General features: G+C 34.7%; 1 protein-coding gene and 1 non-coding gene across 2 annotated transcripts; both read left to right on the forward strand.

Annotated features, from left to right (window-relative positions):
- The first annotated feature begins 3,653 nt into the window (after window positions 1–3,653).
- LOC142353732 (prostatic acid phosphatase-like) lies at window positions 3,654–21,384 on the forward strand. Its single transcript, XM_075406077.1, has 5 exons — window positions 3,654–4,148; window positions 15,993–16,171; window positions 17,731–17,992; window positions 20,123–20,315; window positions 20,633–21,384. Exons 1-5 carry the CDS (start codon window positions 3,949–3,951, stop codon window positions 21,152–21,154), a joined length of 1,356 nt encoding a protein of 451 aa, XP_075262192.1. The 5' UTR covers window positions 3,654–3,948; the 3' UTR covers window positions 21,155–21,384.
- Window positions 13,451–13,585, forward strand: LOC142353760 (U4 spliceosomal RNA). Its single transcript, XR_012761063.1, has one exon. It is a non-coding gene; the product is annotated as a U4 spliceosomal RNA (small nuclear RNA).
- Window positions 21,385–22,724: the final 1,340 nt, after the last annotated feature.

Consider the following 22,724-nt stretch of genomic DNA (forward strand, 5'->3'; position numbering starts at 1 on the left):
ATTTACGTAAGATCTACGCTAAATTCAATGCTAAAAATGTAAGATCTACGCTAAAATTCAACGCTAAATATGTAAGATCTACGCCAAAATTCAACAAAAAAATATGTAAGATTGGCGTTGAATGCGTTGAACTTATGTAAGATCTACGCTAAATTCAATGCTAAAAATGTAAGATCTACGCTAAAATTCAACGCTAAATATGTAAGATCTACGCCAAAATTCAACGGAAAATATGTAAGATTGGCGTTGAATACGTTGAATTTACGTAAGATCTACGCTAAATTCAATGCTAAAAATGTAAGATCTACGCCAAATTTTAATGCAAAATATGTAAGATTGGCGTTGAATGCATTGAATTTATGTAAGATCTACGCTAAATTCAGTGCTAAATATGTAAGATCTACGCTAAAATTCAACGCTAAATATGTAAGATCTACGCCAAAATTCAACGGAAAATATGTAAGATTGGCGTTGAATACGTTGAATTTACGTAAGATCTACGCTAAATTCAATGCTAAAAATGTAAGATCTACGCTAAAATTCAACGCTAAATATGTAAGATCTACGCCAAATTTTAATGCAAAATATGTAAGATTGGCGTTGAATGCGTTGAATTTTTGTAAGATCTACGCTAAATTCAACGCTAAATATGTAAGATCTACGCCAAAATTCAACGGAAAATATGTAAGATTGGCGTTGAATGCGTTGAATTTATGTAAGATCTACGCTAAATTCAATGCTAAATATGTAAGATCTACGCTAAACTTCAACGCTAAATATGTAAGATCTATGCCAATTTTTAATGCAAAAGATGTAAGATTGGCGTTGAATGCGTTGAATTTATGTAAGATCTACGCTAAATTCAATGCTAAATATGTAAGATCTACGCTAAAATTCAACGCTAAATATGTAAGATCTACGCCAAAACTCAACGAAAAATTATGTAAGATTGGCGTTGAATGCGTTGAATTTATGTAAGATCTACGCTAAATTCAATGCTAAAAATGTAAGATCTACGCTAAAATTCAACGCTAAATATGTAAGATCTACGCCAAATTTTAATGCAAAATATGTAAGATTAGCAATGAATGCGTTGAATTTATGTAAGATCTACGCTAAATTCATTGCTAATTATGTAAGATCTACGCTAAACTTCAACGCTAAATATGTAAGATCTACGCTAAACTTCAACGCTAAATATGTAATATCTATGCCAATTTTTAATGCAAAAGATGTAAGATTGGCGTTGAATGCGTTGAATTTATGTAAGATCTACGCTAAATTCAATGCTAAATATGTAAGATCTACGCTAGATTCAACGCTAAATATGTAAGATCTACGCCAAAATTCAACGGAAAATATGTAAGATTGGCGTTGAATGCGTTGAATTTATGTAAGATCTACGCTAAATTCAATGCTAAAAATGTAAGATCTACGCTAAAATTCAACGCTAAATATGTAAGATCTACGCCAAATTTTAATGCAAAATATGTAAGATTAGCGTTGAATGCGTTGAATTTATGTAAGATCTACGCTAAATTCAATGCTAATTATGTAAGATCTACGCTAAATTCAATGCTAATTATGTAAGATCTACGCTAAACTTCAACGCTAAATATGTAAGATCTACGCCAATTTTTAATGCAAAAGATGTAAGATTGGCGTTGAATGCGATGAATTTATGTAAGATCTACGCTAAATTCAACGCTAAATATGTAAAATCTACGCTAAAATTCAACGCTAAATATGTAAGATCTACGCCAAATTTTAATGCAAAATATGTAAGATTGGCGTTGAATGCGTTGAATTTATGTAAGATCTACGCTAAATTCAACGCTAAATATGTAAGATCTACGCCAAAATTCAACGGAAAATATGTAAGATTGGCGTTGAATGCGTTGAATTTATGTAAAATCTACGCTAAATTCAACGCTAAATATGTAAGATCTACGCCAATTTTTAATGCAAAAGATGTAAGATTGGCGTTGAATGCGTTGAATTTATGTAAGATCTACGCTAAATTCAACGCTAAATACGTAAGATCTTCGCTAAAATTCAACACTAAATATGTAAGATCTACGCCAAGATTCAAGGGAAAATATGTAAGATTGGCGTTGAATGCGTTGAATTTATGTAAAATCTACGCTAAATTCAACGCTAAATATGTAAGATCTACGCTAAATTTCAACGCTAAATATATAAGATCTACGCCAAATTTTAATGCGAAGTATGTAAGATTGGCGTTGAATGCGTTGAATTTATGTAAGATCTACGCTAAATTCAACGCTAAATATGTAAGATCTACGCTAAAATTCAACGCTAAATATGTAAGATCTACGCCAAATTTTAATGCAAAATATGTAAGATTGGCGTTGAACGCGTTGAATTTATGTAAGATCTACGCTAAATTCAACGCTAAATATGTAAGATCTACGCTAAAATTCAACGCTAAATATGTAAGATCTACGCCAAATTTCAACGCAAAATATGTAAGATTGGCGTTGAATGCGTTGAATTTATGTAATATCTACGCTAAATTCAACGCTAAATATGTAAGATCTACGCCAAAATTCAACGCAAAATTATGTAAGATTGGCGTTGAATGCGTTGAATTTATGTAAGATCTACGCTCAAGCGTAGATCTTACATAAATTCAACGCATTCAACGCCAATCTTACATAATTTTGCGTTTTTTAGCGGTGACACCTCGGCCCGGGATTTAATTTCAAATTTAATCTGTGAGGTTTACTTTAGAACAGTAAACACAGATTAAATTTTTGCTGCATGATTGGTTTGTCAAATTTGTGAGGAGCACATTTTTCAAAGGTACAGCTGGGATTGAACGCAATTGATTGCTAACTTTCAACCCCATAATGAAACCAAAAGGACAGCAGTTACCTTTTTTTTTAAAAAAAATTCAATTGGGCTGGGACTCCGTTTTTAGTGCTCTTCTTGCTATAATTGATTTATTTTTAGTGCAGAAATTCGAATGGGATTTTTTACAGAAATTTCTTCGTCCAATCATTGTGTTCTGTGTCATGAACAGATTCAACGAGCTTGCATGCTTCCTACTTAATGTCGTTGGTTGTTATCTTTCATTCCGACTTGAAACTGAGTGCAAAAAGATGATAGTTTTTGGCCAGTATTTAACATGAATTGACAATTTCGCGATTTATTAAACCTAAGAAATGATCGATTGTGACTTGTATTCAAAGACGTCGATAAAGACCACTTTTGACCGTTTTTTTTTTGATGAATTAACAATTTTTGACCCTTTTGACTTTTATAACCTCCTCCCTGTAAATAAAGTTCATATTTAACCCCCCCCCCCCCCCCACTTCAGTTCCTAAGTCTATTCATGAAGTCGAGGCCTCTACTAGGATAAGAATTGAAAGCGTATTCGCTCCATTATTTCTTACTATTCTCCATACCACGCATACGATGACACCTTTCTCAAAATTATTTGGGCCAATAATTTGCCTATGACTCTTTCGAATAGTTGGGTATAGATTGAGCGTCCAGAATTCTTATCAACTGGATTGACCGGAAACGGAGACCACTCAAACCAATGCCAAAATGATAGACCCGCCCCTTAGTGTACATAACAACACCTGATATCAATGTGCATAGTCATCACAAAATTGCCATCTGGTAATATTATAAACCGGTATCTTATAACAAATTATAAAGAGCGTTACTTTGCGAATCCATTGTCCAATAATTAGCTAACAATATCAAAATACAGCTTCATAAATTCAAGAATTCGCCCAAATTACTTCTTTATACCTTGTGATTGCTTATCCTTATAACTGCAACTTTTGGCAGCATCGAATTTTGGCAGCTTCTTGAAAAAGCGTCATTTTTGAAAAAAAAAATATTATCCGAAATCTGAAATTCTGAAAGCTGACAGTACAATTTCTCCATCATAGATGAAAAACGGTACCCAAAATGAAATTCAAAATACAAAATAAATGCCTGTTGATTGCAGTTTTTCTGTGGACATGCTGTTTTGTGCCCTTCTGCAGGAGTGAGTTCGAACCCGAGACTAGTGATTTGAGGTTAATCTATGTGACTGGGTTAGTCAGACACGGTACTGCAACACCCGGAGTTCTTCTGCCCAATGACCCATTCACTGATAAGTGGATCACGTGAGTCCGCCTTCTATTACAACTACCTTCAAACAACCTAGGTGAAAATTTGCCCGAAATACAAATACTTCTCTTTAAAAAACTTAATTACGAATGACAGGTAAATTCAAAACCTTAATTATTGACCATCAAAATAACAGTTTCTCATTTAGTTGTAAGAAATCCTAGTCTAAACCTGGAATTGTGAAAAGACCTATCAGTTCCTGTTGGGGGGATATTGCTATGGCTGCAAGGACATTCGAAGACATTTTATGTTGCCCAGACAAATTCCAGGACACGTTTTATTTGACTTGACAAATTCTAGGACGGTTTTTTCAGTTCCAGCCAAAGTCGAGGACGCAACTTTAAATCCGGACGAATTTTTTTCATACCGGAACTCTATCCAGGACAATCTTTTCATGTCTTATATGGGTTAAGGATGATCCTTTGATAATTCCAGGTCTAGACAAATGAATGTTTAATATCTTCCCCGCTCATTGGAAGTCATAAAAAATAAATCACTTACATGAACAGAAAAACAGCTAGCATTGTCCTCATCTTCATCGAGGCTGTCAGAGAGGCGAAAACAGCAGTTAAAGCGATGCATTAGGTTTACAAGATATGGCGTGGACTGTTCTGAACTGAACGTCAAGCTTTAATCAGTACTGATTCATTAAAATTGCAGGTCTTCGATCAATGCTGTATAAGAGCTTCGATCACGTCACGTTTTAGACTTCGCACGTCTTGAATCGGGCCTTAAGTCTTGAGCAGTTTTGAGTCATTTTTTCCAAAATGGACAAATTTGAGCTCAGTTTTCATTATTATTGCAATTCAAAGTATTTTTACAACTCAAATAATTTGAATTGTATTGGGGTGTGTTTTTACTACTCAAAAAGGAGTTCTGGTGATCCACTTATACGACTCGAGCAGAATAAAAAGCGATCTTTTTTTCAATCGATAAGTTCTATTTCTAGAGGATGTGTTTTAGAGGAACCCAAATGTCGCACGTAACATGAACTGTTTACGTCAATCGGCTGAAGAAAGTCAAAATGTAGAGAGTTTAGTGTTGTTTTTACCCAGGCATCATTTTGGAATAGAGCAAAGAAAATAAAGTTTAAAAAAAGTTTGGAAAAAGAGCGAATTTTTTAACGTGCGGTTTTTGGTTTCAAGTCTAACTTTTTCAGCCATGCGTATTTTTCTCAACAATATCACCTATTAGTAATATGTTTGGAAAAATTTTTGAAATCTTCAAAATGGTTTCAAATGATTTTGCCATTTTGTCCTGTTCGACACTTTTTCACTAAACTTTGTAATCTGTTTTATTTTTCGTAACATTTCAGGGAGTTTTGAAGTAAACTTTTTTTATATATTCCAGTTGTTTTAGCGATCGTTCATTTTGATTGATGAATGTTTGATAAATAAAAAGATAAAAAGGAGCAAGTCTAATCAAAATTTACCTCATGTTGATCTGTCATGTGCCTAAATCATCTGATTATGGTTTTTCTTGTTCACCGTTCAATCTGAACGCTTTTTACTTGTTAACACCACCAAGAAATCACCATGTATACTAAAAGGCGTTTTGCACTGAAAAATGTGTCATTTAAAATTTTTTCAGGTTTTTTTTTATGGTTTCTAGTCTAATTAATGATCAGTATTCCTCTAAAAAAATCGAATGGGTAAATGATTGAGATTAATTTTGTTTGGACGGGGGTTTCAGAAAGTTTGCTGTGAGGTACTTAATTAAGATTTCGTAAGTGTTTTCGTACAATCAAATTTTTTTCTCTCTTTTAATATCGTTTTCTTCTTTTTTCAGAAAAATGGTCTTGGCCCACCGCGATAGCATTGTAGACTTTGTAGTATAATTTTTTGATATACTTCCATTTACTTGGTTTTCTCCTCCAATTTTTTTCCTATCAAGTGATTCAATTGGTAGTAAACTATTGAGTGGTTTTTCTAGTTCATTTTTTTGCCAATTGTTAATTCCGAGTGGAAACTTTTTAAAACAGTTTTTCAGATATTTCATCAATTCGTTTTTAGCCTTGCCGAGCAGGTGGCTTGGGTCTGAGATAAAACCTACATCATGTCGGTTCCGGAATCCTCAGTCTATGGTTTTTAATTGGTGTCTTTCATTTTAAGAGGATGTGTTTTAGTAGAAGCGAAATGGCGCACGTTAAAAGAAGAGCTCTTCTAGATGTTTATTTGGCAGTTGCGGCTTAGTTACTCTTAGGTGATTATTCGGTTAAAGTGGTTTACATTTGCACAGTTTTTTTTGCATTGTTTTTGTTAGAGTAAATGGTGTAATTTCAACCAAATTTGGGTCCAATTTTACCTTTTTTCCAAATTTTTTTGCTTTTTTCTAAATTTATGCTTTTTGCACTCGTTTTTCTTGCTCAAAATTTATTCTACATTTACTATAAAATTTTATCATCTAAAATTGATAGAATTTGTCGACACTTCAAGCTAAGGTTGTACATGGCACTTTTTATTGAAAGATTTCATTTGAATTTGTAAATTTTCTCCACTTTTTTTGTGCACTAGCGTTTTTCTGATTGCCATTAAATAGGTTATTGATTGAGGAAAAAATCTCAAGAAATTCAACAGGGTAATTGTTCATAGTTAGCATTCAAATTTTTAAATGAATTTCGTACTAAGTTTTAATTTATTTTCCATTTTCTTTCCTCTTTTCAATTTTTTCCCTCTTTTTTTCTGAATGTACCAATATTGCGTTTATTGTTAGGCTGGTGGTCATTTATTGAATAGATGTTATTTATACTGCAATTTGCATGGTCAATAATTGTTTCAGAGTCTCAACTTCTGAAAAAAAAATCAAATAATTTGCCAGCTATCAATGAAGGCTTTTCTTATGTTCTTTTTTTCTTTATTGTCTCAAAATGATTGATAAACTAATTAGCCTGCTCATTGTCTTATTGCGCAGTTGGCTGCAGCCTATGGTGCTGTGATCAAAGTGTGAAATTCCGTTACTGTCACTTTCGGACCAGTACCTGAACAGTTGATAGGAAAGCCAGACTCCCAAATGACGGTCCCACGCGAAGTGGAGAAGTTGCTTCTCAAGTAATTTCTCCACTTTGTGTGAGACTGTCATTTGGGAGTGAATGCTTTCTAAGAGGAGTTTTTTTGCTAAGAGTTTGCCTTGACTTTGCTAGAGGCCTTTGAGACTTCAATATTTCAACTTCAATATTTTCAACATTTTGCGACTTTCTTTTTGTAAATTAAGCTATTAAAATCTCTAGTTCGCTATTGTCTTCTCTCTCAAGTAACGCGCTCCTCAATGGAGAAGCAAACCAGAATTTTTTTAGAACATTTTGCTTCTGGAACGGCCAAAAAAGACTTGAAGATACTAGCGTTTTCAAAATCACTCGAACTACAAATCGATGAAAGTGTAATTACTGTAAATAATATCGGAAACTAGGAGGCTGCTGACTTCTGGAGGCAATTGAGACGCGGTGAAGAGAATAAAAAGCAAAGCAGTAGCACTAACTCACCAAAATTCGAATACTTGATACTTAAAATACTCGAATTACTTGAGACCAAGCAGGCTTGATAAAGCAGTCAACGATAAAACCCATCAATCTTAATTAATCAAGTTCATCTGTGCTCAACTTATTACAAATGGCTACTTTTTTGACAAATAACTGCCGTGGGCTCGGCTGCCACTTGAAATTGATAGAGTTTCTTTCGCAGATTATCATTAAAATAAAAGAAGAGAAGTTTGTGATTGCCCTTAGAGAAACAAAAATGGAAAGTCTAAGTGAAAATTATAAAGTACTTTGCTCTCGTCTCAAAATGCAGTTCTTTTGCTTTTTTCTAAATTTATGCTTTTTACACTCGTTTTTCTTGCTCAAAATTTATTCTACATTTACTATAAAATTTTATCATCTAACATTGATAGAATTTCTCGACACTTCAAGCTAAGGTTGTACATGGCAATTTTTATTGAAAGATTTTATTTGAACTTGTAAATTTTCTCCCCTTTTCTCCACTGATTGGCTCAACAAATTCGAATTTTTGAAAATAGCATATGAGTGCGTGTACGTAAAAATGCTCAGAAATCGCGTTAAGCCGAAAGTTAATAAAGTATCGAATTTTTGGTGGATAATGATCTCACGTTCTATTGTGAAAGATTCATATCAGGTCCCACGGGCCGGTGAAGCATGGTAATGACACGTGGGGCATGGCCAGATGCAGTAAAAATAGATTCAAACAATAGGTTTTGTCACATTTGGGTTAAATGAAGGCAAAAAATAGTTTTTCAACCAAACAGATTCGTTGAAAATTCTATAATTTGGGACGTCTATTTGTGGAGACGTCACCATTCAAAGTTATCTTCATTCTCCAAGATCGTTTCCTTTTTCAATCGTGCAGTTTCATTACTGTATGAAAATTTACAATGGGAAAAAATTGAAAATTGTTGTAAAGTTAAGTTTGCTTCTTGTTAAATTATTTTAACATCTCTTCACGCCCCAAACGAGGAAGATGCAAAATGGGGGGTTATTCCCTCTGTTACACCTTTTATGAGAGTGCATTTTCTGATGGGAGTTCTTTGGGTGCAATTTGTTTTAATTGGTTCAGCCGATAAACGTTTCGGTTCAGTTTGGAGCCGAAAACAGTAATATCATTTCACTCTAAATTTTCAGATAATTTTTACGAACTCTGTTTGCCGGGGGTGAATTGATATCAAGATCGGCAGTTAAAGTTCCATGTGTTCAGCTGTGTTCTTAGAGTATTTCACAATGAAAGTGCATGTAACCCAGGTTTAGGTGCGCGACCCTAGACCGCTCTGATCAGACCATTTGGGTCGCACACTGGTGGCGTGGTGCGACGCAAAATACATGGTCTGGGAAACGCTTGAGTCGCACGATTGTCTTAACAACGGTCGCACTACGGTCTGATCAGAGGGCAAAGTCTGCGAAATGGTCTGGACAATGGTCGCACTACGGTCTGATCAGTGGGCAAAGTTTGGGAAATGGTCTGGACAGGGGTCGCACTACGGTCTGATTAGGGGGCAAAGTTTGGGCAATAGTCTTGACAATGGTCGCACTACGGTCTGATCAGAGACCGAAGACTGGACATAAGTTGCCCTAAAATCTGACCACAGTGCATTAACTGACGGTATTTATTTAACTACAGTTTTTTATCACTGTTTTTGATGACCCAAAAGAAAAAATGCAGGAACTTCAAAATGACTTTTTGTTTATATTTTTTACCAATTAGTTTTGTCTTAACATTAACGAAAGATACTAATTATTCATTTTAAGTTGCGTAGTATATAGGTTTAAATTGAACAACTCAAACAAATAACAACGAATTATAGCATGTATTCAGGAACGGCCTGATCAGAGGGCAACGTTTGGAGTATGGTCTGATCAGAGGGAGCGTTGGTCGCACTAAAGTCGCACAAAATTTTGGGTCGCACTATGGTTGCTCAATTTTTTTGGTCGCATTACGATCTTATGAGAGGGTTTTGGGTCGCACGATGGTCTGATAAGAAGGCAAAGTCTGGGAAATGGTTTGATCAGAGTGGTCTAGGGTCGCGCACCTAAACCTGGGAATTGTACAACTGAAACGAAATAGTGCTGTTCAATTTATTTTTCGCCCTGTTGAATGGCCCCTTGAATGAATATTTATCACGATGCGCCACTAATGGGACTTGATAGGAAGCTATCAAAACTGAGCATGCGATCAATTTACCCAAATAACTATTTTTCATGGTAAGTATGAAACAATTTAGGGTAATTAAAGACAAAATTTTGAATTCGGCTCATTTTAATTCAAGTGACACTCAAATGAATTTTTTTACAATTTCAATTTTATTTGCTATATAGTAAATACAAATAGGGCCCGGTATTGTACGCTTGCCGCTCATCCACGTTTTGATTTAATTTTCGACCAAATGAGGAAGAAATAGAAAACTTTCAAAAATTTCAAAAATCGTCCAATCAAAACTTAAAATAGAAAAATAATGCTGGGTTAGAGGGCCGAAGAGACTTGTCATTTATGAGAGTACTGGACAAGACAAACATAAAAATATAACAATAGCAATCCTTAATTGATAACAAAACTCGACGTCTATATCTTAGAAAACACCTACAAAAAAAGAAAAAAGGAATCAAATAAAACTTGAGCCCATCAAATTAACCTTTACTTCATTAGATGAGATGTGAGACCCGTCAAAAATGAGACTCCTTAACAGGTCGACAAAGAAGAGCAAAAAGGGCGAATTTCAAAAATAGGTTTCTATTTTTGAAAACAACCAATTTCAAATTGATTAAATCCAATGCGTATCAACTCACCTCATTAAAAAAAATCAACCATAACTCATGGGAAGCAATTGAGACATGTCATTATCCGTGAAATGTCAGACGACTATAAAAAGAACGGCGAAAACGAAAAAAATCAATTATGTCTAACCAGAAAACGGTGCCGCAACAGTTGAAAACTTAGGCTATTCTTGAACAATAAATATCTTCAATTGGACACGTTTTCCACACAAATCAGGTCACCCCATTAGTGTGATAATGTGGTAAAGCAACAAAATACATCAGAAATGGACAAATATCCAAAAATCACATTTTTTATATGAAAATGCGCACTACCAAAGCCAAGAAAACTTTATTTGCAAAACAAATAATTCTAAAAAAATTTGTTTAAGTAGAGAACAGATTTGACTAGTTATTAAAGAAAACAGGCAACAAAGTTGACAAAAACGATAAAAGTGACAATGCTCAGAAAAGGGACTGACTCTTTTACAACAAATATTTTCAAAATTCAGTCAAACCATAATCTTTCAACTTACAACAAAAAAAAAATTAGCAGTCAACTGCTCAGAAACCCAAATGTGCTTGTTATTATTGAGACATAATCATAAGACGACAAATAAAAACAAAATGGAAAGAACTCGAATTTCTCAATCAGTTTATCCAAACCAGAGTGTTGAAGCAATTAAAAGTAGAAGAAATTGAAACCCAGAAAAATATTAAATTGGCAAAAATCAACTGATTTTTTGCTTTGTTCCTCTTGGATTTTAAATGGTTCTATTTTGTACAGTGTCCTTGTAAAAAAAGAAGTACAAAAAAGAAGATTGGTTATTAGCGAAACTTGACGAAATTCTTGTAAAAACACATTTCTAAGCTCTACGGCTTGACCAAAAAAACATAACCAAAAGTAAAAATTACTATTAGACCAAGAAAAGTTTATGAGCTTTGTGAAAAATTCTCCTAAATAATAAACATCATCCTTAATGTGATAATTTGAAAAGGGAACAAAAAGAAAACTCAATTATGGGCATTTACGCAAAAATCACAAAACATTTTATGGAAATTTGTAGTAAGAAGGCCCAGAAATCATTAGTTGAAATCAAGAATATATTTTATTTTACGTTGAATAAATTTTGCCCTCTATATATTGAATTTGAGCTACGTGTGGACATAAATAAGAAAGAAAATTGGCAAATATCCAAACATAACTGACATTCTCTTGGAACAAACTTACTTAAAATCAAAAGAGGCGAACAAATGAAAGCAATGAATAGGTTCAATTATATTTCCTAGGGAAACCAGTTAGATCCTGGAAAAAGCAGACGAAATCTTGAGGCTGTAGAAAGTTTGACAAAGGAAGGCAAAACAGAAGAAATTATTTAAAGTTTACGAAAACACGTTGTAAAAGCCGTAAATACTATGAATTTTTCTCCGAAGACTGAAAACATCTTCATTTGGCCTCATTTTGTGGTAAATAGGGTTGGTATTTAATTGGTTCTTAATTTGAAATCATTCTGCACAGTAATGAACACAAAAAATAACAAAAACCCCAAAAAGTAATTGAATGAGATCGCGCTCGAATATAATACGAATATTATTTATTGTAAAAATACAAGATTAGTCCATATGTAGCCCTGATTTTCCGCATAAAACGAAAACAATTAATTATTCTATATGTTTCGATGTTAGATCAATGGGCAAGTGAAATAGTTCAAAAAACCAAAATTAAATTATGCATTTTTTATAATTATTGGGTTAATTTTTCGAAAAGCCGGCAAAATTTATATTCCATAAGACTTTTTTACGGAACGAAAGTACAACTAGCGTTTTTGGAGCTTACAAAGATTTTTACAGCATATGATAGGTCTCTACTTGCGGCATAACTAAACAATTTGAGATGAAACCTATTTGGAACCATTTTTCATTTGAAAAAAAGCGAAGTTCGGAAAATTTAGCAATATATAACCAAAAGACTCTGATAAAACCAATCGACAGGCCGCCTATATCCCTAAAAGCAATACCATTAACATTGATGTTAACAATTTTAACAAATTATAGCAAATTGATGAAAATTTGGTTAAAAAATACGGAAATGTGAATAAAAAAAAACGGAATTCGTCTACTGTTCACAAAATTTACACCTCGAAAATTCCCTGATTCTCTGTAAAAAACAATATATAAAAAATCTGTTCATATTCTATACGCTGGACGGGCTTTCTAATGATACCATTCTCAACTCTCTACCATGAATACATAGATCGGCCAAAATTGACGGAACAAAAAACGGAACCCATTTGAGTATATATACCCCCAACAAGTGGGTCGGAACGCAATAAACTTCATTTCTAACACAGGGTTATAATTGGTTAAAAACTTTTGGTTTCATTTCATGAGTTAAAGTTAATTGGCTTAGCACATAAATCATTTATTATTATTCAATTATCGGCTCTTTTAAATTTCAGCTTTTTTTAAAATCACTTTTGAATTCATTCGCTAGTACAGACGCTTAAACGGATGGCGCAACGGAACATTTCCCATTTTAACATGGCATTCTATTAGCCGATTTGTCACCATAAATTGTACTGATACAATCTTGACAAATTGACAAAGCCTACAATTCAAAGATGTATTTCCTCAAATGTAATAAATTGCTATATTTTAGAAATTGATTTAATCTCAGGACAATTATTTAATCGGAGAGCATATGAATATTTAACCATCTGGTTTTCTTTTAATTTTTTAAATTGGATTTAACGTCAATCGGGCAATTTGTGCCATTTTAATTTTCGGCTAAACGCAAAGACTGCTAATCATTCAAAATACGATATGAATCGACTATATTTTATAATTTATTCTTTTCGCATGTGCCATTTCATACTCAAGCGCACATACTGCACACAAAATGTATAGAATGAACAATGGGATAACTCATACGTTGAAATATATAAAATGAAATAAATGTCAGTTGAAGTTGAAATAAATGAAAACAATTTTCTTCAAATTGTTAGTTTTTCAACAACAAAATACAGTATTGGCATTTTTGAGGTTATCTTTGCGCAGAGGCAGTACTGTACGCAATGAAGGATACCTGAGCGGCAGTTATTGCTAATTGAAAACTACTCCCAATAACCCGCCTAGATGTGCCTCGTGTCGTCTAGTGCAATTTATGGGGACCTCTCAGGTCTCAACACAAAACTGAACAATTATTAAGAACCTGCGTATCTGTCGTTTGTAAAGAACGAGCCATACAGTTAATCTTTATTTAAAAATATACATTGAGCGTCTGGGGGGTGCAAATAATATGCACCCACCCAGCCCATCCAAATAATAATATAAAGCATTATATTTGATAAACACAGTAGGCTAGATCTAGATTTTAGCCACAAAAGTTAAAGGATGCGTTTGCAAGATCTTGTTCGGCGGACTGCTGTTCACGGCTACGCAAAAATTTATACTCTCTTGTTGGTCAATGAATCGCTCACTTAAATTCCACTGCAGTATTGCCACCCCATTTGTTGGCGCGGCTCGTATTTCAAGTTTTGTTTCACTGGTTATACACAATCAACCGCCAAAATTTAGGTTTCTGTTTCTAAGATGAGCACGCTTTATGTAAATACCGAAAAGGTTATGGTAGGTAACTATTATTTTGATAGTCACAATCAAGAAAATCTCTAACTCCTCCATCGAGCCACCATTATGTGAGACATCGCCCAAAACGGTCTATTCTTAGTCAAATGAAGTCGACCAACAGCCCCCGGGCCGAGGATTTTCCCCAAAAATATCTGGGAAAAGAGTGTAAAAATAATTAAAAAATACACCCCTATTTCTCCAATTACATCCTATTCCCCGCTAATTAGGGTCAGATTAAAGGTGAAACCTCGGCCCAGGAAGCATGACTCATCAATAAACCGACAAGTAGTTGTATTAATATTTCATTGACAAGTCTGCGGTTTGCTTGAGCCGAACAAAAAAGTGAAAACAAAAACAATAAAAAAAAAACGGTTAATTTTATCATATTGAGACCCATTAGAACAAAACATTAGAGCAAAACTCGATCATCAAATTGTCAGACATCATTGCTGAGGATACCATTCTAAGAATACAACTCGGTGAAATCAAGTGATTATCGTATTCTGAACGTAAAATTTGCTCATTTTCATTGAAAAACAGTCATTTTCATAAGGTTAGAAACCATTAGATACAAATTGTAAAGTTGTGCTCTACTAAAACAATAAATTGAGTGGGCATGGTAGTGCAGAATAATTTTAAATTAGCTTGTGGAGAACTGAAAGAAAAAAAGAACTTTGGTTGAACGTCCAAACCTTCAAAACTGTAATCTCAATCAGATAAATTTTCAAAGATGAGGTAAACCCATTTTCCATTAAATAGAACTCGACAACTGCCGGTGTGCAATCGCATCATTTTTTCCCTTTTCACTTATAATGCTATTTTTTCGTAACTTAATTTTGCTCAATTTTTTTAAACCTTTGAATAGATTAGGTTATTGCACCCCTTAAAGAAGTAAATTGAACAAATCACCAGCGATCCAAAAATATACGCATTGTACTAAAACATGTATAAGAGCTCAAAATTCATAGTAGCTCGACCAAAAACGGGAGATCTATGCAAGTCAAATGAATTGAGAAATAATCTTGTAGAATGATATCTCAAATATTGGATCTGAATTAATATCCCGCCCAACGAGAGGTGATTAAATAATTAATTAATTAATTCTTCGCGGCTCATCCAATGATTGGGGAGTTGAAAAAGATGCGTGAGTTGCCGGAAAATAAGGAGGAAGCTGTTGTTGAAAATAACGAACAGGAACGGGACGCTAAACTCAATTAGCGGACGGACTGCTGATTTAAGTTAAAACCATGTCTAAAATGACCCAGGTAATGTAATTGAGTTTTAATTTTTTTAAAAAAAATCCTCAACCTATTTTTCGCTCAAATTTTTTTTTGACAAATGAAAAGTGTAGGTTCTTGCGCTTTATTGAAAAAAAACACTAGTAACATTAATATAAGTGTTGTACTAAAAGTCTGCAAGACAAAACAATCTCACACATTTTTGCCCAAATTGTTTTTCTGTTTTCACTATATAAGTTTCTCAACTATCTATTTTGTTTTTTTTTGTGTGTGTGTTTAAATAACTAACTAATCTTTAAATCAATTTTTTTAAGAATTATGACCAAATTTCCAGCTAAGGCGACATTGGCAACATCCATTTTCAATAAAAATATAAGCTTTATTTATTTATCATAATTACGCATTTATTTTGAAATTATATTCGGTTCCGATGTTTTCACATCAAGTCCCACGAGTCGATGAGACATTGCTATTGAGATTATTGACTAAATATGTTGCAAAATATCTCAATGAGCTATAATTATAAGAAATATTTTTTCTGACAACTCCAATAATAGGGTATAAAATTGGCTCTGTTTTACGTATTTCGGCACATTGGTTGTGCTGCCGATAAAAAATACATCCATTTTTTTAATAGTAATAATAAGTTATAGTTTTTTATAGGGTAATAAGGGTCGCATTTCCCTGTTGCAAAAGAAGGTCAATTTTGAATCGTATTTCAGATTGGGAGTTCCTGAGAAGTTGACTCCAGTTGGAAGTCTTCAGCACTACAAGTTGGGAGTGACTTTAAGGAGACATTTGAGGGACTTCCTCTTGTCAGACATCTTCGACCCAGAGGAGGTGGATCTCCTCAGCACCCCTCGATCCAGGGCACAACTGGCAGCACACAACACTATGGCTGGTTAGAAATTTTAGAGTCGTTTCAAGAGTATTCCTTAAACTAAGACAGTAAACTGCTTGGTTGATATTTTGGCGGAATAAATTCAGCGACAATAATTTGGAAGAGAAATTTTTTGTAGACTATTTGTAGCAAAAATATTTTGGCGGAACAATTTTTTTGGCTGACTATTTTTTAGCAGAAAGTACTTTGACTAATATAAAAACCCAATTACTCTAATATGTATCATCATTTTCTTCCCGTAGTTGAAAGTTGTTGAAAAACACAAATGATCTGGTTAAAGAAGAAAGTAAAAGACTCCTTTATTTACCCCTATCATGAAATTTGGGTAAAAGGAACTACCCTCCACTTTCAAATGTGGTTAGAAGGGAAAATTTTTGGTAGTTTTTTTTAAGAATAAAAGCTCACAATACGTATACTTTCCAAGAGTTCGAATTATCACTCTAGTCGAGACCTGGAATACATGAAAAGACCTATTAACTCCAGGTGGGGGGGGGGTAAATATTGAATTAAATTACACGGTCGAGGAACCTAGTTAAAATCGAGGCTAATTCTTACCATAATTCCAGCCAAATTCTTTTCGTATGCAAAAATGAGGCAAACTAAAAAAATTCCGACAACATCTCGGTTCGCTCTCGTGACCTTCTCCAATCTTACCCAATGCTTAACCAATTGCGCTACATGTCCTTAACTTTGAAGGAAATTGAAAACAAGTCATTATAACGGTCGCCAGCGTAATTCCAGGACATGTTTTATTGTCCAGCCAAATTCCAGGACTTATGTTTTTGATCCAGCCAAATTCTAGGACGGTTGTTTTAGTTCCAGCCAAAGTCCAGGACATCACATTAGGTCCAGACAAATTCTTTTCATACCCAATATCTGTCGAGGACAGTCTTTTCATACCTTAAATCTGTCGGGAACGGTCTTTTAATATTTCTAGATCCCGACTCGGGAAATTTCTTGGAGCTCAGCATTGACTGTCAGGTATTTTTTTGGAGAATTCCAATGTAATTAACTCCGCCGAATAAGGATATGTGGAATTTCACTTAGTTGATGATATCTTGACTGCATCATTTAGTGACCTTCAAAATGAATTGTTATAATGATATGACCATAGAATATGATGAAATATCTTGTTAGATATATTGATCCATGAAAAGAATTTTATTTGATAAACTAACCCTTGGGAAGACCGTGCCTCGGCTCTTGAAAAGAGTGAGCTCGACCGCTTTCATCTATGAAAAAAACCTTGTATGGACCCATGAACAGAGTTGGTATTGACTTTAATGCTCGACCTCGAAAATTTGGTTCAATATCGTCCCCCGGGTCGAGGTTTTTGGGTGAATTTTTGGGAAATACGGTGAATGCAGTGAATTTTTGTAAGAAATGCGGTGAATGCGGTGAAAAAAATATTTCACCGCATTTAAAGAAAATTCACCGCGAAACTCACCGCATTTCTTACGAAAATTCACCGCCAAACCTCGACCCGGGCTTGACTTTTTGGGTCTGTTCATAAAGTCTAGATCTCAACTAAGGTATTGGGTTCATTGATCTCTTTGAAGGATTCTACGGACTTCCGCGCAAGAAGGAGGACTTCCAACGTTGCAGTGGAATGGTGGTGGAACCGACATGCGAGATGTTTCCACTTGACACTACTGCCACCTTCATGCACAGGGAAGAGTGGATTAACTGCAACAGACTCAGAAGTATAAACAGAAGGACCATCGGACCTCTGAGAACTATCGCATTCCAAGACCACCAGGCACTCTTTGAGACTCTAACTCACATTACAGGGTTCAGGATGACTAATTTCAACGAGGCTAGGTTGGTGGGCACTATTGCCGCTTTAAAGTTCTTTTATAGGCCTGAACTAATCTGAATTAATGTAGATGTGGTGAAAAATGCTATTAAATGCTATCACAAGTGCTGAAAACTTGTTTATTCACCACATTCAGCACCTGAAACTAAAGTTTCAACGCATTATAAGCACATTCTTGAATAATTTCCACGCATTCAATGGCTTTCTCCAAAGAATTTCCGGATCTATTCTGTTTGCCCCCCCCCCCCGGACGCTACAACCCGGGTTACGTCGTCCAAACTTTCCTGTTTTGAGATTTTGTTGGTTATGATCTGCATTAGCAATTGTATGAAAAAATGTTTATAAAAAAACTTCTGCATATATTTATCTTCCTCTCGCAGACAGCTAATTGACTTTGGAAATGAGATAAGGGGTAGAAAAAATTCAACCAAAACCTAAATTTCAAATTTAAATGTTTAAAACTAAGCTGGTCTGTTAAATCAATTACAAAATTTCACACCTCAATGAGAGAAAAATTTTGAAGTAGGTCTCTTGGGAGCCTGTAAATTTAACCGTAAAATTAATTCTAAAAACCATATTATTTCTTTTTGATTTTCAATTTGAGAACACAATTCAAGCAACTAAAATCTCAAATGAATGACTATCTTTATCTGATGAACACAAAACATGAACGCCTTTTTTACAGAACTTAGCTGCACCAGCCTTAGTGGCATGAGGCGCATTGGGTTTTACTCAAAACCAGTCATAAGTTGTTGATCGCCACCAGCACACTTCTGCAAAAAAGTTCACAAAAAGTGCGTAACTGATGCTAATTATTTTGATGAATCGGACTGTGGAGTGGTACAATTTTCTAGTTTTTTATATATGTACTTTCATTAAAATAAATGACTATTTTTCATAAATTCTATCTATATCGTACAGAAGAACTGAAATGCAGGGAAATTTAAATACACCCCTAATTACTGTTGCAAAGTTTAGAGAAAAACAAATGGTGGTCAAGCAAGCCGATACGCAAGCAAGTCGAATATTGAAAAAGAGGTCAAGTAAACCCAAAATTTCAGAGATAGCGCTGTTATAGATTTTCCCTGGGGGGCCAGTGTGCTTGCTTCGCGCCCGTCGCGGTTTTTGGATCACCTCTCACATCAGATGAGAGGTATGGCCATGGACAGCGGTCCGAGAAGAGTCGCAGACTAGTCGCAGTCAGACTAGATGTTTTGAAAAGTCACATCTTTTGTTTTTTTTTGGTGAATTGGATTACATTTTAAATTAAAACACTATGCACTGTCTTGATTCTGACGGTTAACAATGCGTTATTTTTGAAAGATTACGTCACTATTGCATATCATTCGACTTGCTAGCCTGTCGGCTTACTTTTACGTCGGCTTACTTTGCGTCTGCCAAATAAACCACACCTGAAATTTGCCAAAGATGAACTTGAAATACTTCTAGTTTTTCATCGTAAAGTTAGCAAAAGAGTCAAAACCCTATCAAACATATACAAGAGAATGGGTTTTAATAGATGCCCAGGATTGAGAGCTTAAGACCAGTTGGTATTATGACTAGCACACACGATTTACAAGAAAGAGACCTGGTTCAAATACGGCAAGGACACCTCACTTTCGCTGCCGTTCTTTCTTTTTTTTCTTGACGCTGATACCTCAAACCGGGCCAAAAATCTCATATTGTAATATTTCAACTTTCGGATTTTTTCTGCCACCCTCACTTAGTTTGGAACCCCCTTTATTTATACATGTTAAAACATACTGTCAAAGCTATGTAAGTTATACATGAAGATATATATGAACAATATGCATTTATTAAAACTAGCACAGCTGTAGTTTGAAAGTATTACGTATTTCAACCAAAATTTGTTGCATATAACGTAAGCTTTGATAAAACAATCTTTATTATATAATTTTGGGTGTTATCGGCTACAATAAGGACTTGATTTTTTAAAGGAAACTATTCCAACAGTGCCTCCAATCTACCTGGACACTCTTGTTTCAATGAAATGCAAATATCGCTCTTACATTTCGCGAAAACTTAGATTTGTTTTTTTTGGGGGGGGTGCTAAATTAACGGCTATATAGGGCTGGGGGGGTATGGAGAAAAGATCCCAACTTTCTCCATTACAGGATAGTACACGAAGCAGTAGAGACCATGCTTGCATATGGACTGGAACTTCCCGATTGGGCAACTCCTGAGCTACTGGCTGAGTTGAAAGTGTTGTACACAAAGGACTACGACATAGTATTCGCAGAGAAGGAACAGAGACGGCTAACGGGGGGACCCACTCTTCATATTATACTCAATACACTACATGAGAAGGTGTGACCTCTTCGGAGATTCATTAAATTTGTACCATTTAAAAATATAACAACCCGTATTAAGAATTTGTTGATTTTTAAACATAAGCCGGCTTTCGTCGGTTTTACTTCGCCGAAACCGAGCAAAACCCCCTTTTTCGTCGATTTTTGTCATTTTTAAACGACGATACCGTCAAAAACGACGATAATCGACAGTTCTTACATAAAAAAACCAGCGAAATCGATAAAAATCGACAAAAAACGATGCTTCTTGTGTCGGTTTCGTCGCCAGTTCTCAACACTGGATATCTTAATAATCAATGTTTTCTCTATTGCTAGGCTTACGGCAACCAAAAAGACACCAGCCAGAAAATCACCATGCTATTTGGCCACACCAGTTCTTTAATGTCCCTAACCAAATCCATGAACGTGCAACTGGAAAAAACGCCAGGATGGGCTGCCGCCCTTCTTTTCGAACTCTACCAAAGTATTACACAACCTGACAGTTTTTTTGTTCGAACCCTTTTCAAAAACAGCACCTATGTCGAGGACTTTTACACGTTGGACGTTCCGGGATGCGGGTTTGTCTGTTCACTCGAGAAGTTCATCGAAGTTTTAGCTCCGATGGCGGTTCCAAATTACAAAGAAGAGTGTATGATTCACAACATAACTTCAGCTAAAACTGACGCCGAGGCAAAGTTAGCCCAGGAACGACACAAAAACGAGAACCCGGTTAAGATAGAGGCTAAGAAAGAAGTTCAAAAACATCACCAGAGCCTGGCTTCTGATTCGAAGAGCTCTGGTAAATCTGCGAATGCGTGTGAAGGCAACAAAAAGAGCAAGAAATGTTCACCTAACTAACTTAGTTATGAAAAATGAAATGTAGTCATAAGCGATAAGTTATTTCTCGATAAGAATCTTTTCCGCTTTTTAAAACCCCGTTTTTAAACATAAACCCTCATGAGTAATCTAGTAAAATCAAGATAGCTGGTACGGAAAAGATCTATCTTATGTTTGAAAACTGAAGATTGACTATATTGACTACAAATATTATACTGATTTCTTAAATTTACGTTTAGTTTACTTTGTAATCTTTTTTATGATATGATTGAGGAACAATTTTCACAGAGAAGGTAAAATTTTAACATCATCATCAGACAGCAATTTAATGACAAATGCAGTCATTACAGCTTTTAACTGGCATATCATTAGTTGTTCTCCAGAGCCGGATAAAAAATCCGCGGAAAATTCAAGAACTGGATCACAGGCAGATCAGTTCCATCCAGGCCTCGTCGAGAAGCTTTCTCAAAATTATGTAAGAGACGCGCTGAAATTAGCTAAATTATAAAAAAAATCAAAAATTTAAAATGTTTTTTACGTATTTTTCAAGAAGAAAGATCACAGATCCATAAATCAGTTAACGATGAAAAATCCTGCTATAAAAGTTTTACTATCCCGTGGCTTTTCCGTTTATCACCAATATATTTATAAAGGAGAGGAGGGAACAAGAAACGATGGTTAAAACAAAAGCAACACTATATCAATTCTCTAATGAATCGTACGAATGGTTACCACCTGTTACCGTTCTTAGGAAATCGCCTGAAAACAAGAAGAAATACAAGCCTCTTTTGGATATCAAGACTACAATTTATCTTTTTTTTTCTAATCACTACTTCAAAATAGAGATTTTGATCAGCATCAAATAATTAGAGGCTTAAAGCAGACGAATCGTGCAAGTCTGTGAATAACACAGAAAGTTTCAATATACATGCCAAGAATCTCAGAAAACCTCTTTTTGTCCTGGAAAAAAAATCTCTCTTGATATTCAATAGGTAGCCAGAGAGTGTCTTGAGAACGATTCCGGCAGAACACATTTTAAGCTAGCAAACTGGTTTAAAAAATACGAACTATACATTTTGATATAAATCTTTCCAGTAATACAGCTCTAAGCATGGCGAATTTGTCAAATGGCTTATATAGCGCTCTCATACGGCTTTGAAAAAGACAATTTAAACTATTTCTAAATTTCTCTTTTGCTTCAAGCACCCTATAATGACGAATTTTCAATAATCCGATTAGAGAATCAAGAAGGAGTATTTTAGAAAACTAAAAATAAATATTCGGTCCAGTTTTTATTGTTTATTTTTGGTTTCATTAATTCTTGTTTTCCAATTATCCTACATCAATACTTCGAAAAAATTACAGGATGAAGCCAATCAAAAAATCACATAAATTTTATTTCCAGTCAAGCTCTGAAAATTGGAGAAAAAACGGAATTGGAAAACTTGTATTCATACTGATAACACAAAACTCATTCTAGGATGTTTTATCGCAAACAAATTATCTCATCTAGACGATGTCCGGATATAATCATTTCAATCATTCTGTTGATCAAAAAAGTTCTTATACTCAGAGTTCGGATGTTAAGACG

This window comes from Convolutriloba macropyga, chromosome 14, assembly GCF_964194025.1.
Source record: "Convolutriloba macropyga chromosome 14, txConMacr16.3, whole genome shotgun sequence".
NCBI lineage: Eukaryota > Metazoa > Xenacoelomorpha > Acoela > Convolutidae > Convolutriloba > Convolutriloba macropyga.

Bases quoted from the DNA above. Each gene is read 5' to 3' on its own strand.
- LOC142353732 (XM_075406077.1), top strand. From the start codon at position 3,949: ATGAAATTCAAAATACAAAATAAATGCCTGTTGATTGCAGTTTTTCTG. The intron at 16,172-17,730 runs GTTAGAAATTTT...ATCTCTTTGAAG, and splicing joins AGCACACAACACTATGGCTG to GATTCTACGGACTTCCGCGC. The intron at 20,316-20,632 runs GTGTGACCTCTT...CTCTATTGCTAG, and splicing joins TCAATACACTACATGAGAAG to GCTTACGGCAACCAAAAAGA.